A 15,928-nucleotide genomic window follows, 5' to 3' on the forward strand; every position below is an offset into this window, starting at 1 on the left:
CAGAGCTTTCAAAAACAAACAAACCAAGCAACCAAAAACCAAAAACATACTGGGCTCCCACCCCCTCAAAGATTATGATTTCTTAGGTCATGACGGCCTAAGAGTCCCATTTCTTTTTTTTTTTTTTAATAAACAAGCTACATGACAAGAACCTGGGTGGACCATGGACCATACTTTGAACAAGTTCTCTTCCGCAAAACCTAAAGGTACACTTGGCTGGCTAAATGAATTCCCAGTGCCGAAGATATAGTTTTCATCTCTCATGCATTTGGAACAACTGTCACTAGAAAAGGAGAGGTAGGCTTAAGATTCTCTTTCTAAACCTGTATTTTGTAATTTTATATAACCTCCACTGTCTTAACAAGTATAAAAACATAGCAACTGAATTACAAAGTTCAAAACGAACTCATTTTATAGTATACTGAGATATACAAGGATGACTGTAAAACAGAAGAGATCTGTAGCACAGCAGGTGCTGCTCCCAGCAAGTGCTCGGAGAGCTGTGACACAGCATGAATGTTCTAATACCTACAATGTGCCATACACTGTGCTATGTTCCAGGAAAACAGCAGAGACCAAAATAGAAAAGCCACCACTCTTACATAACTTACAGTAAAAGAAAATACAGGGATGCCTGGGTGGCTCAGCTGGTTAAGCAGCCAACTTCGGCTCAGGTCATGATCTTGCAGTTTGTGAGTTCGAGCCCTGCGTCAGGCTCTGTGCTGACAGCTCAGAGCCTGGAGCCTACTTCAGATTTCTGTGTCTCCCTCTCTCTCTCTACTCCTCCCCTGCTCACGCTCTGTCTCTCTCTCAAAAATAAAATAAACATTAAAAAAAAATACAGACATCTCACAAATAATTACAAATTTGATGTGTGGTAGTGAGAACTAATAAACGAGGAGATGTGATGTAGCTGGAAGTTTATGGAAGACCTCTCTGATACTTCTAAACCTGAAAGAGGAAGATAGGTAGAGGCAGACATAAAAAGAGAGAAAGCAGAAGAAGCAAATGAAACATCAAGCTCTAAACCTGAGAAATCAGAGAAAATAGAGCATATGTAAGGTATTCTAGAAAGTCCAAAGTAGTTGGGGCGCCTGGGTGGCTCAGTTACTTGAGTGTCCAACTCGATTGCAGCTTGGGTCATGATCCCAGGGTCGTGGAATTGAGCTCCATGTCAGGCTCTATGCTGAGCATGGAGCCTGCTTGCGATTCTCACTCTCCTCCTCTGCCCAACTTCCCCCAACCCCTACCATACACACTGTCTAAAATAAATAAAATGAAACTTTTTTTAAAAAATCCTATTTAGTTAAGAGGGGAGATGAGATTGGAAAGCAATGAGGGCTGAGTTAGAGTTTTGTAAGCCATGTTAAAGACTGAGGACTTTATACTAAAGACAAATTCAGTCACTAAAGGGCACTGAGAATGGAAGTAATATGACTTTATGTTGAGATCATCCTTAGTAGTCTGTAGAAAAATACATGTAGGGGAAGAAGTCAAAGTGGTGAGTCAGAAGGCCTGGGATTCAGGAACTAGCAGCCCAAAGCACTGCACGAAAAGGTATGTGTCTCAGAATCTGTATCAACAGCACACTAAACACACTACTAGAAGTATGCTGACTTGTATTTTGGCAAAAGCTCCTGGTGGCACCAAAGACCAGCACTATGAATAACACCTGGTTTCAACCAGGGTGGTGGCAAGAGAGCTGGGAGACAAAAGGACAGATTCAACAGAAATTTAGGATGAGAATCAGTAAGGCTTGGTGATAGGATGAAAGGAAGAGGAATAAAAACCATGTTTTCTGGCCTGTTAGTGACATGGAATTTGATACCCTGAGCTTTTTAATGACATAGGGAACACCACAGGTGAAAGAAGGCTTGCTTTTTGTGGGGGAAAGGCTGAATGGGTAGGTGACAGGAGTTGAACTGAACACACTAAGTTTGAAGGTGCTAATGGTCCACTACGTTCCTAGTCTGGGTCTCTCAGAAGAGATCTAAACTAGAAAGAGCCATGTGGGCACTGTCAGAATCATGAAGGTAAGACTGAGCTGTGGGGAACTGGTGAAGTCCCCAGGCATACGGGAAAGGATATGATGAGACACAGACAGGTGGACTATTTCTAGGCGAGAAGTGTTAGAGACCAGGAGAAGAGATTTTAAGAAAGAGAATGGCTCACACGGAATTAAATATACTTAGAGGGTAAGGACAATAAAGACCGAATAACGCTAGTGAGATTCAGCTACTGTAGTGATCCTGGGGACACTGGGAAGAACAATTTGGGTAAATTGGGGCTGAAACCAAATTATACACTAAGTAAAGAAATAAAAAGGGGAGGGGCGCCTGGGTGGCTTAGTCGGTTAAGCGTCCGACTTTCGCTTGGGTCATGATCTCGCGGTTCGTGGGTTCGAGCCCCGCGTCGGGCTCTGTGCTGACTGCCAGCTCAGAGCCTGGAGCCTGTTTCAGTCTGTGACTCCCTCTCTCTCTGACCCTCACCTGTTGACGCTGTCTCTCTCTCTCTCCTAGAAATAAATAAAACATTTAAAAAAAAAAAAAAAAAAGAAATAAAAAGGGGAGAAGTATAAACAGCAAACAAAGAGAGCTTATTTAGTAGGTCTGGCTACAAATATAAATGCAAAAGGACAAGAAAGGGTGATTGATATGTGGAGTTCAGGGTAAATTCACTCAAAATGAGAGAAATTTATTGATGCTTGTGACACTGGTGACAAGTAGCCAACACAGAGAAAAATATAAGAAGAAGAAGGGATGACAGACAGCGCAAAGTCTCCTGAAGGGCCGAAGAAGACAGGATCTGGTGTTTACTTGTCCTAAAGCTATCAATGCCTTTTATCAGAAGAGAATAATAGGCATGGTGTAAGCGGATTTTGTGAGAAAAGCTGACCTGAGTTTCTATCTGATACTTTCTATTTTTTCTGAGAATAAGGTCATAAGGAGTGACGAGAGACTTGGTAGACTGAGAATTTTCTGATATAGTCTTTGTGAAAAATGGGAATGCTGGAGAAATGTGGTGACATTTGTCAAGCAGAGTAGGAGGCCTATTCGTAATTAATGTTGATGAATTTCAACTGGTAACAACTGCTACATCATAGTATATTCTCTAGGTATACTCAGTCTGGATACAAGAAAGAAGAAAGATTACTAGAGTCACCAAAAGTAGATGTTATAACAAGGGATCTGTATTACAAGATAATGGGGCAAGCAAGTTTGGGAAATGAACTCTTTTTACCTTCTCTAATAAGTGAAATGAAGTTCAGTTCAGAGACCAGAATAGTTAATGGTGAATATTAAATAATTACCTAATGACTCCCTCATAATTTAAAATTGTAGATCTTTGTAAAGAAAATCTGAGTTTAACACTCACAAATACCTGATGCTTACTCTCTGTACACAGAAGACTGGTTAAATTTAAAACTTCAATTATCTGATAGCATAATTAAAGTACAATCTTTTGTTAGGTCTACGAATAGATTACTTCAGACAAAACATATAAACTACTTTCCCCACTGAATTATACTCCAAGTATAGTATAATTCCAAATCAAATACTATTCCATTGCCTTTTACCAAATACTCTTTCCTTTGCATCAGAAGGGATGACCAAAAAATTCCACATTAAGAAAAATATGGACTATACTTAAATATTTGGAAGCTGTGAAAAGTGCCATAAAGATTATGGCTTCTAGATTTTCTGATCAAACCTCATACCACATGGATTTTGGTTACTCTTTAAATATAAAATATATCCAAAGTTAGAGGGCAGGGGCATGTAAAGAGAAATCAGTATTTTTGGAAAAAAAGAATTCCAAGTGTTAATGTATGCCTGAAAAGGAAAATATAATAAGATTAGATCACGTAACTTCAGAACCAGTGAGTAGCAACATACTGGAGAAAACTAGACTGAAATATGTCTACCTACGTATAGTGCGCATTGTAAGTAATTTACATCTTTAAATATTAGCATCCACTTGTAACACAAGAGTCAATCCCTGTTCTGTTGACCACATGAAATATTAGGAAAAAATGAGATAACAGCACTCGGTAAACACTTCAATTATGCTAATATTAGTGGTATAGCAAAAATGCTTGAAGCTATTTTTGCTCCCCAAATGACATACTGAAGTTGGAAACACAATGAAACAGTCAAAAATGGTCTTGGCTTCCATACAATCTATCTTGATCTGCAGGAAGCACTGAAGTATCACAGACCATAATTACAGACTTATTTCAAAGTATGAGTAAAAGGGAGAAAAAGAGGTAAGACAGAAGGTAAGGGAAGATAAGTAAAGACAGTTGATGCAATGGTTTAATAATGAATGTTTAATGGTTTAACAATGGAATAATAATCACAATGAGATAATATGGCACAAGACATGAAAGAGCTGGAGCAAGGGTAGATTTAAATGAGATACAAAAACAGAAGATTAAGGCAGTTAGTAGCAAAGATATGGTATGCAGTTTTCAAACAGTGGTCATGATATGGGAAGATATTTTACTTCTTTTAATAGTTTCTTATCCTCTCTATATAACAACAAAAAAACATAAGTGATGTGAATAAAAAGTAGACCAGGAATCTATTCAAAAAAGTGGTCTTTAAAAAATAAGTCTTTGAAAAGAGTATTAAATATACTGTCGTATATATGAGAGCCTATCATAACATCTGAACCACACGTGTGATTATTTTAGCCAAACTGTCTTGATAGCTAAATGAATCACTCTGAAACTGTAAAACACGCAAAATCTTTACTGGTGTTCATGCACAATATAATCCTGCCATATTCTCAAGAGCATAAAACTTTGGACCTAAATCAAAATTGGAAAATAACATAAGTCAATTTTATAGATAACCACAGATAGAACTATCCTTAAAAATAAACATTTCTTTCTATCACAAATACTAAGCTTTTCTAATTGTATCTAAATGACACCAATTTGTGCCATCTATAATGCTATATGGTGTTGCCAAGTTATGTCTGTATTAGTAACACCAGCAATATATGTGTTTATGTGGACCCACCACTGAAAAAATCACTATCTCAAAAAGATAAAATAAAACAAAACAAAACAAAACAAAAAGCAAGCTCAAGACTTACTAGTTTTGCTTGTTGAGCATTTACTGGATCACCATACTGGAGAAGAGCTTGAAACTGGTTATTTTTTGTAAATGTGATTATCTTCAATACAGCACCAAACTTTGAAAATATCTGTTAAAACATTAAAATGAAAATATTATTTATCTACTGCTATCTTTATTTCTACAATTTATAGGTAAACACAAAAATTAAACTTACTTGGTGAAGAACATCAAGTGTTACAGGGTAGTACATATTGTCAATAATTATTCTAAGCACTGGACTCTGGGCTGGAGTCACTGCACTCTCACTAACTGTGGTGCCACTAAGAGGAGTATTTGCTGTCTGGACAGCTGTCACAGCTTGAAGAACTGCTTGAGCACGCTGAAAATTAAAAGATAAGCACTTCAGAAACACTCCGTATTTTCACTTACACTTTGCTACATGTTACACTATTAGTTCATTTTTTTCTACAACACTTACAGATTAAACAACATTTAATAATCATTCAATAAATACTTTGAAGCACCTACCATAATTCAAGTATTCTATCTACTAGTATTTATTTCAAAACAATTATCTAAGGTTTAGGACCTAGATAATTGAAAAAGCAAAGACAGGCAATGTAATTTACTTTCAAAAGAACAAATATAGTTTGGCAGATTCATATCATCAGAAAATGTTTTAAACAGAAACTTTTAGAGAACAATAAAACTTCCACTTTATATCATTCACTCCATAAAAAAGGAACCCAGTCAGTAAACCTCAGCAAGGCGATTACCATATTAGCCAAAAGAACTCCCATATGGCTTATTATTTCTAATACAATCTTAAAGGAGGAATATTCAGAATACATGTGAAGTCTTTTTCATACTAGCATAACTCCTAAAATACTACTAATTAAACCAGGACAGATCAACTACTCTTAAGATCCATCTTATTTTCTGAGATTTTAAAATGTGAAAAAATATACATACTATGTCAGATTCACCAATGAGGAAATAATATTTCTACTTACCTGGGGTCAAAAAACCTATATAAAGGCAAATAATTGTTAAACAACAGTAACAAATACTACTACATTGCTTTACAGTTTGAAAAAGCTACATTGGCAGATGAAAAGGAATATAAACTGAGCATGATAAATGATAAATGAAAAGGAAAACGAACACAAAAGAATTAGAACACTAATGAGAGTAAACAAAAATGGTCATTTTGACAGCACATATACTATGGTAGAAATCATTCTGCAATAAGTAACTGTATCAAATCAACACAGTATATACCTTAAACTTACATAATATATCAATTTTTATTTCAGTAAAGCTGGAAACAAAAAAGAAAGTCATTTTCCTGAAATGTCCCATAATCAGGAGATCACACAGTATGGAATTCAAAAAGACCACATGCCCATCTGGTCAAATCTCATTATTTAAAGGCTAATTAAATAATACAACCTACAGATTTATATATTGGCTGAAGTGACTTGAAATATTTTAAGTGGTGTTATTGCAGTATTACTTCCTTCACTAGTAAAGCATGTCCTTACATATATTTATGTTATTACAAGCATGAAAACATCACAACTTAGGAAAATAGTAACACTAACACATCCTATTTCAAATAATGGAATGTCTTTTTAAAATAGGAATCACATGATCATGGTATACTATCCAAATGGTACAAAAGGTTCAATATTTCCTCTGCAACCCTGTTACTCTGTATCCTTTCCCATATCTATTCCTTCCCAATATTATTGTGGTACGGTACCCTTCCATATACCGTGTGTGTGTGTGTGTGTGTGTGTGTGTGTGTGTGTGTGTGTGATATGTCTATTACGTACTTTTTTCCCCAGTACTACTCACTTTTCTCCATTTTAGCTTAACAATTAGGTTTTCCACTATCATTAACAAATAACTTTCCATATTTTTTAAATTGATGAAACACAGTTGGCTTGCCAACACAGATTTTTAATTGAACTTAATGAACTACTACATATACACATAAAAGGACATAAATCCTAAGTGTATACAGCTCAATAAAACATCACAAACTGAATATATCTGTAAAATGACTAGATAAAAATAGAACATTATCAAAACTCTAGAAGCCACACTTCATGCTTTCTCCCAGTTAAATACCTGGCATCATATAATATGTGTTCTACTTTAGTCTGGCTTCTTTCAATAAATGTTACTTTTATTATGCACATCCATGTTTTGCAAATTATCAGTAGCTTAATCATTCTTTTTGTATTCTAAGAAATTCCAACAAATGAATATGCCACAACATATTCTACTGGTTCTGAACATATAGATCAACTCCAGTTTGGGACTATTATGTATTAGTGTTTCATAAATTTTCTCATATATATCTTCTGATGCACATATTATGTATTTTCTCAGGTGTACACCTAGGATAGATTTACTAAGACAAAGATTATGTATATGCTCAGCTTTACTACATATTTCAATTTTTAAACATGATTCTATGAATTTACATTCCTATCATGTGTATATATATATATATATATATATATATATATAAAAGTTCCAGCTTCCCTACCCTGTTACCATTTGGCATTACACATCTTAATTATAGCCAATCTGAAAGTACATGGTAGTAGCTTACTGTGATTTTAATTTATGTTTCTTTTTTTTTAATTTATTTATTCTGAGACAGACAGACAGACAGACAGACAGAGACAGAGACCGGGGGGGGGGGGGGGGGGGGGGCTGGGAGAAAGAGTGCACACATGCACACGCTAGCAGGGAAAAGGCAAAGAGAGAGGGAGAGAATCTCAAGCAGGCTCTCCACCGGCAGTGCAAAGCCCAAAGTGGGGCTTGAACTTACGAACTGTGAGATCTTGTTCTGAGCCAAAACCAAGAGTTGGATGCTTAACTGACTGAGCCACCGAGGCATGGGTGTCAAAGTTTCTTAATGCAAACCTCATCCACTCTTTGTGGATCAAAAGATAGCTTTCTAGAGGAAACTAAGGGGAGACCTGAAGATGTTTAACAATCGGCCACGGGAAGGCCATGGGAAGTGTGCGTTGGAAAAGCGGCACAAGGACAGGCAGGCCTTAATATTCCAGGCAAGGCTGACATCACAGAAACACAGTGGCCTCAAAAGACTAGACATGAGAGAAAGCATGCCAAGGTGGAGGATTTACAATTACTTTAGGGTAGAGGCAAATATACAGCCATTAAGACAGAAATGGTAGCCATCTCTTCTGAAGGCCTTTATCCTGAGCAAAAAAAGGATGTGGCTGCAGGAGAGTAACTACAATCGGATTTGTTTGTTTTACAAAGACATATGCATACTTAGGGGCATGTGGGTGGCTCAGGTGGTTAAGTAACTGACTCTTGATCTTGTCTTAGGTCATTATCACACAGTTTGTGAGTTAGAGCCCCCCAGAGTGGGGCTCTGTACTGCCAGTGTGGAGCCTGTTTGAGATTCTCTTTCTTCCCCTCTCTCTCTCTAACCCATTCTGCTTGCACCCATTCTCTAACACTCACAAAATAAATAAACCAACTATTTAAAAAAAGATACATATATATCAACATATATTTAGAGAGAGGGATGGGGTGGGGTGGAAGGAAGGGGAAAGGGGGAAGTAAAGGAGAAAGGGAAGTAAAGGAGAAGGAGAGAGGGAGTGGAGAGGGAGAAGTACTAGGGAGAAAGAATTCAAGAGGGGAAAGTGAAACAGTAGAGCATTAAGAGAGCTGTTAGAATACAGCCAAGAGGTAATTGTGTCTGAGCTATTAAAGTAGCAAGAAATATGACGAAAAATAGGCAGACAGCAACAAGACTGAATTGATAAGACTTGGTAACTTGATGAAGGATCATGCAAGAACTCATGGTTGACTCATATTTATTGGCCTCTCTTCTATTTATGAAAGCCCACGAAAATGCCTATAAGTGAGGTGATGGGGCTTAAAGAGTACACTTAACATAATGAGCACTGAGTAACATACAGAATTGCTGAATCACTATATTGTACACCTAAAACTAATATAACACTGAATGTTAACTACACTGGAATTAAAATAAAAAAACTTAATAAAAATGCCTATAAATTAATAAAAAATGGAATAAACTGAAACAGAGAGAATGTCATCATTAGCTGAGAATATTTTATCAAAATTCCTGGAATACAGAAAATAAATGGAAACAAATGGTACAAAATACTTAGTGAACATAGAAATAAAAGGGTTAATGGAAAGTCTGGGTAACGAACAAATTCCTCTTTCTCCCATCTGCCCATCCTCTCTCTCCCTTACCATTAAAAAACAACAACAAAATGTTCCCCTTAAAAGAAACAAATTCTAAAGGAAGTTTTACAGGCTCGGCATAAGTACCTCTTTGGTATTTAGGGGATCTCAGCTCAGGGCCCACACTCTTTACTTTACTATAAAGGAAAGCATACCAGTCCAACAAAACATAATTGTCCATTCTAAAGATCACAAGACAACTGGAGGAAGGAGGACAGACAGATGGACAGAAGATAAACATAACAGCTAACACAGAAAGAAATAATTTAGAGTGAAGTATTTTTAAAATCCTGTTAATTAGTAGTATCCTTAAAGAATTGTGAAATCACAAAACATGACCAACTGTAACCTAAAAAGGATTATAAATGAAGATTAAAGGGCTTCTGAAAATTAAAAATACGGCTGCAAAAACAATTTTCCCCCCAACACAAGCAACTTTTACATTGATTCTTCCCTATGTCTGTAATAACCCAGGCCAGAATAAGTGTATTTATTTCCAAACCACTTTGAAGTTTGTCACTGAAATGTAACTTTTTCATGGGGTTTTCCCTATGTATCCTATTTAAAATTATAAATCGCCTTCCCTTACATACATTTGTCTATAGATGCCTTATTTTTATTCTTCTCATGTTCCTTGCAATGGAATCTTTTATTTACTTCTTTTTAAATTATTATTATTATTATTTTTTTAACATTTATTTACTTAAGAGACAGAGACAGAGCATGAGAGGTACGAGCCCAGCATCAGGCTCTGTGCTCCCAGCTCACAGACCACGAGATCATGACCTGAGCTGAAGTCAGAGGCTTAACCACTGAGCCACCCAGGCTCCCCACAATGGAATCTTTTAAAATGAGAATGCATTCACGAATTACAAAAAATACTAATATATAAATAAAATTGAAATACTGAATGCTATTTTAAATTCTGAGTAAATTAAATATAGAATATCTTCTTTTGGCATATTTCCTCATGATAAATTCCTAGAAGTGCAATTTCTGGTTCAAAAGGAATGAAGATTATTACCAAATTAAAACAAACAAAAAACCAGCTGAAAATTCAGCCTTTAGACAAAAAGTTTTAAGTACTTATTTTATTTATAAACTATCAAAATGATCTGGAAAGGTCAGTTTTTATGAAGGTTCAAAATCTATGAGGGATTATTTCCCATTACATTTTCAGTAAGACAAAGAGACAGATATGGTTTGTATTTGACTGAAATACAAAAGATATAATTAGCTAAAAACTGTATTAAAAGAGATAAAGTTTTTAGACCATTCTTTCAATGCTATGTATTTAGGTTTAAAATCATTCCTATACTATTTAAAAAATATATATTGATTTTAAATAATTATTTTCTACATCACATTTTTTAAAAAATCTATATATTCATATATTCTCAATTCTTACATTCCCAAACACCTCCCCTCACCCCTCCACCAGAAAACCATTCACACATCTTCAATAAAAATATTTCCATAAGAAAGTTAAAACCTATCAAGAGTCAAATAACTAAAAGTATTGAACACCATACCTTAAAACTCTAAGCAAGAGAGCCTTATGGTTTATGCTAATAGTAAGCCCAATCTCATTACGATGTTTCCACACAAAAATTTGAACTTGTAACATGAAAATGAACATTTTGACTAGAAAAAAAAATTATTTAATTCATCAAGTACCAATTTAAAACATGCAAATTATAGACTTCACATACTTTTTGTAAAGTAACATAATATTTAATACTTAGGGACATATTATAAGAAAATGCCTTTAAAATAACAAGAAAATGCCCATGTCTTTTGAATGGTTAAAAATTTTTACTTTCTGTTAATATGTGTGAGATTCTTAATATATCCTAGGCCATTTTATTTATGTACCTACACATACTCACTTGGTTTAATGTATTATCTGTTTTTAGTTCTTTGTGATTGGAGTACTGGATATAAATTGGTTGGTTACGGAGATGAGGTGTCACAGCAGAATAGTAATTGACCATAGTAATAGCGGCTTCCTCTGTTGCTAGTTCCAAAAATGCCTGAAAATTTAAAAAGCAAATATTTTAATACCATGAATGATATTCAAATAAACTTCAATATCTGTGTAATACATTCAGCTGAGAAAAATCAGTATCTAGACTATACCTTCCCAGTTACTTATCCTTACTTATCCTTATTTTCCATATACCACAAATGTCCCCCCAACAAAAGCTAAAGAAAATAAAATCTAAACATTTTCTAATATCAGATTTTTACTACTCTTAGAACATAAGAAATCTCAGTCATTTTTAAAGCAGTATAACTTGAGAGACCAAGAAAAAAATTAAGAATGAAATGTCAGATTAGTGAGAGAGAATGTTAAATTTCACAAGTTCTTCTAAATTATATCATTAGAAATCTTTTAATTTTTTTTAATGTTTTATTTTATTTTTGAGACAGAAAGACAGAGCATGAGTGGGAGGGTGACAGCTCTAGAGAGAGGTATCACAGAATCGGAAGCAGGCTCCAAGCTCTGAGCTGTCAGCACGGAGCTGATGCAGGGCTCAAACACACAGACCAGGAGATCATAACTTAAGCTGAAGTCAGATGCTTAACCAACTGAGCCACCCAGGCACCCCTATCATTAGAAATTTTAAAACAAAATTTTAATATGCCTGGGCCCCTCTGCCACAGGTACATTTATTAAATGAAGAATATCTAGGACTAATGACTATTTTCTCCTAATGCTATCAGATTAACATTTCCATGAGCTTAGCTTAAAGTAGAAGCTTAAGTAAGCTTAAAGTAGAATATGCTACTAGTGTCCACACTTCTCTGATATTAGAGCCATAATACAAGAAATACTTCATTAGAAGTATTAGAATCTCATTATAACTGTTCAGTTAGTCCAAAAGTGAATTCAAAAGGCAAAATTTAAAAACTTATTAACTCATTCATTTTGGCTCCCTACTATTAACTTCCCAAACACCATTACCACGAAAAGTCAGTCTTTAAGACTTTTGTTACACTCTTTTAGAAAAGTTAGGACCTACTATATTCTACCCTTTTATTAGGAGACAGCTAATTCACACATACTGAATACTGTGGGGCTTAACAATTTCATCAGTCCTGAAAGATGCATACCTGATTTTTCCCTTTCAGCATAAGGATGTTGGTCACCTTACCGAAAGGTAAGCCTAAAGCAATAACTTCAGTTTCTGTCACTTCACCAGGTAACTTTCGAATATGAAGTACACGAGAAGGAGCACCATCCATTTTATCTTCTCCTTTAAATTTTTTACTATCATTACCATTGGCTGAAAAACATTAAATAGTTTATTAATTTTCCTCATGTGTATAAAAAACCCACAAAACAAAGTTTAAAAAAGAACTTAAAAACATAGCTGAGTATACCTGAATAATTCCTAAAAATTAAAAAACTAAGCGTTTAAAAGAATAGAGAAAAATCATATCCACCAATTATTATCAAATAAAATTATGTTAACAATTAAGGTAACTACTCAGTAAATGTTTCTGAACAGTATATATATGTAAGGAGTAACAAATTACAAGCAAAAACATTAAAACGCAATTTTGGTAAGTAATTTTCCAATGGCGAAAGAACACAATTATCTTACAATTTAATCATCTTATTACAGACTAACAGAAATACCAAAAAAAAGGTAAAATTGTGACAACAATAATTAGGGTGACAGGAAATTATAAGTGGCTTTATTTGGAAAATATTGTACTGAAAAAGTGGCATCAAGGAAGACAATGTTGTAAAAACAGTTATGCAGTCAATCCACATTACAGCTGACCTACAATGGGTCTCTTCTAATTTATTAATATTACCACTTAATCCACCTAAGTATTTTGTCACTATCAACATCTATGTAATACAACACTCATTAACTGTTATTCTGACCTTTAAAATAAACGGATGTATTTTTATCTAACAAATCAGTTACCTCCCTCCCTTTATTCCAAAGCCTCACCAAAAATAAAAGTCCTACTAAAGATATAATAAAATAGGTGATGTTTTATGTAAAACTGATTGAAGAACTTGCAATGTATCCAGTATTCCACATGGGTAGTTCCTAATCATCTAAAGACTAAGGATATTTCTGAAACTAACTAAAATGAAGGATCCTGAATACACTGAGAAATATGTATGTATACTCCACTTGTGTATAATTTTAGATACTTCATGGTACTCCCCAAATCAACACTATCCATAAACATTATGTGTGTGTGCTGTGTGTGTATATATTTTCAACAGTATCTATAAAATTCTAAGCTTGATCTCTAAGAGCTCTAAAATTCATTTACACATTGATTTGTTAAGAGTTACTAAGTATTAAGAACATGTTTGGCACTGTTTGAGGCTCTGGGGGATACAACAGTGAACAAAATGATCAGTAAGATCCCCAATGCTCTCTGACAGTCTAGTGGGAGAGGTGGACTAACTAGTACATGAACAAAATAATCCCTTATAGTGATTTAGTGCTATGATAGTGACTATATTGGATGATCAAAGAAGTAATCTCGAGGAAATAATATGTGAACTCACTTGATAATTAACTTGTTAAGTTAAATTTAAGTCATATTTTACTCTAAGAGCTTTACTGATGTTTATGTACAGGAATGGCCAGCCAATGCCTTTAGAAATCCCCCTTGGATGGTTTTGTACAGAAGAGTAATAGGCTCTGCCCTCTGGATATATTACCATGAAAATCTTGCTGGCTAGCTCTTAATCACTCCAGAAATATGAAAAACTAAAGGAAGCCCTCTACACTTCATTTCATAACTAAGGAAGATCTGTACATACACAAGCATCTGAACATATCTGAAAAAAGAAAGAGGCTGAATTTTGTTTCGTGGTATTTTACTAAACAAAATAATGACTGGGTCTGTTAGCTGAAAATGTAAATAAAGCAGGAATTTAAGAATACATATATACTTTAAGACTTGTAATTGGCATACAAACATACTCTTATGTAAGACTAAAGCCTTTTCTTGACAGAGCAAACTGAGTACAGAATCCTGATAATTTTTGTTCCTGTTCGTTCGTTGGCTGGAATAACAAGAATGAATACCTCATAATCCAAACTAGAGCCCCGTGAGTTATAGGTTATGGTATCAGTAAATTTCAGTTTTTCCTAATTTAGTCTGTCCTTCTTCTGGGGGGAAAAAGACAAGAAAAATACATCACAATAAAGATAATGTGTATTACTGCATACATAAAAGCTTGCCTTTTCAAATTATTTTTAGAATATGACCCCCAAAAGGTAATAGCCTGCATTTTCCTATTATAAAGAAAATAGAATATTTTATTGTTTTGGATTTGTGTTAGATAATTTCTGGACAGTGTGAAAACAGCTAAATAATACAGAAGGGTGGAATCATTTTGAAAGTCAAAGAAAATAATTAACCTGTTTTTTTTGAAGCTACTTTTCTTTTACATCAATATTTAACATTCTCTGCAAGTTAACTGCATGCCATGCACTGCACAACTCTACAGTAGAATCCCATTTATGGATAAGAGCTAGTTAAGTCGACCAAGGTCAGACACTAAGTAGTAAAAGACAGGAAATAATAGAAAAAGACTGAAACTCAGGATATATGACTCTATGGCCTATGGTCTTAACCCACTACACTATATATGGATCCTAAAGACAAATATCGCATTATATACAATGCCAACAGAGGATCTGTCCTTTTCTTACAAAAGCCATGTAACATCAAAACTTAAACTTTCATCACACTCTGATATTCCCTCAGTTAGTTTATAGTTTTAGAAGAGGCAAATACTATATATTCATATTTTAGTACTAAATATTCCTATTTTTGGTGTTAAATATTATCAAAGTTTTCATTTTAGATAATGAGAATGTAAGAACATGAAATTGGGAAATAAGGACTTCTTTAATCATATGACTAAGCACACTTTCAGACATAAAAACACTCCAGCCCTACAAAAGAAAAAGGGCACAGGAAAATGTATAGAGAAGTAAGGAAAATTGGGTCTCTCTGGGTTACAGGTCTAGGATTTTTCAAAGGCAAAGACAACAATCTGAACTTCTTTCCATGATCTATTCCCTTCCACTCCCCGAGTAAATCCAAAAACTTTTGGTTTGTGTATGTAAAGCCAGTAATTAAAATGATTTCTAAGAACTTAGGCAACAATATAGTAATACTTGTATTTAGGCATACAGGTTGTATATAAATTGCAGAAATCTTTAATCATATTATTTTCCATATCCTATATTATTTGGCTTTCTTAAAGCCTTTTGCTTAAGATGTTCTTCTCAAACTTGAAATAAATAATATGTAAAAATTTGTAAAAACTGTTTCTATTTGAATACTTCTCTGCCAAATTTAAAGTGACCATATTCATTCACCTTTTATCAGTCTTCTCCACCCTGCCCCTCCCCCCCCCTGCAACGTGGCTTTCATCAGAGCTGCCAAGATGAGCCGAAGAAACCTGTCTGCATTCTGGAACTTTCCCTATGCCCTTGCCCATCCCTCCAGCAGAACTGCTAAGGAGCAGAACCACAGTCTGAAGGCTGGCAGGCGAGGGGAGGGGAGAGTAGCAG

General features: G+C 34.8%; 1 protein-coding gene across 5 annotated transcripts in view; it reads right to left on the reverse strand.

Moving 5' to 3' along the window:
- PTBP2 (polypyrimidine tract binding protein 2) overlaps positions 1 to 15,928 on the reverse strand; it is an 83,824-nt gene that overhangs the window by 24,418 nt on the left and 43,478 nt on the right. For all 5 annotated transcript variants that reach the window (XM_039228445.1, XM_039228444.1, XM_039228443.1 and 2 more), the window contains exons 4-7: positions 12,474 to 12,646; positions 11,246 to 11,389; positions 5,302 to 5,466; positions 5,104 to 5,214 (exon numbers count right to left, since the gene is read on the reverse strand). In XM_039228445.1, the coding sequence (XP_039084376.1) occupies positions 5,104 to 5,214; positions 5,302 to 5,466; positions 11,246 to 11,389; positions 12,474 to 12,646 (593 nt within the window). The remainder of the gene's footprint in view (positions 1 to 5,103; positions 5,215 to 5,301; positions 5,467 to 11,245; positions 11,390 to 12,473; positions 12,647 to 15,928) is intronic.

Source organism: Hyaena hyaena, unplaced genomic scaffold (genome assembly GCF_003009895.1).
Source record: "Hyaena hyaena isolate Hyena2069 unplaced genomic scaffold, ASM300989v1 scaffold_32, whole genome shotgun sequence".
Lineage (NCBI taxonomy): Eukaryota > Metazoa > Chordata > Mammalia > Carnivora > Hyaenidae > Hyaena > Hyaena hyaena.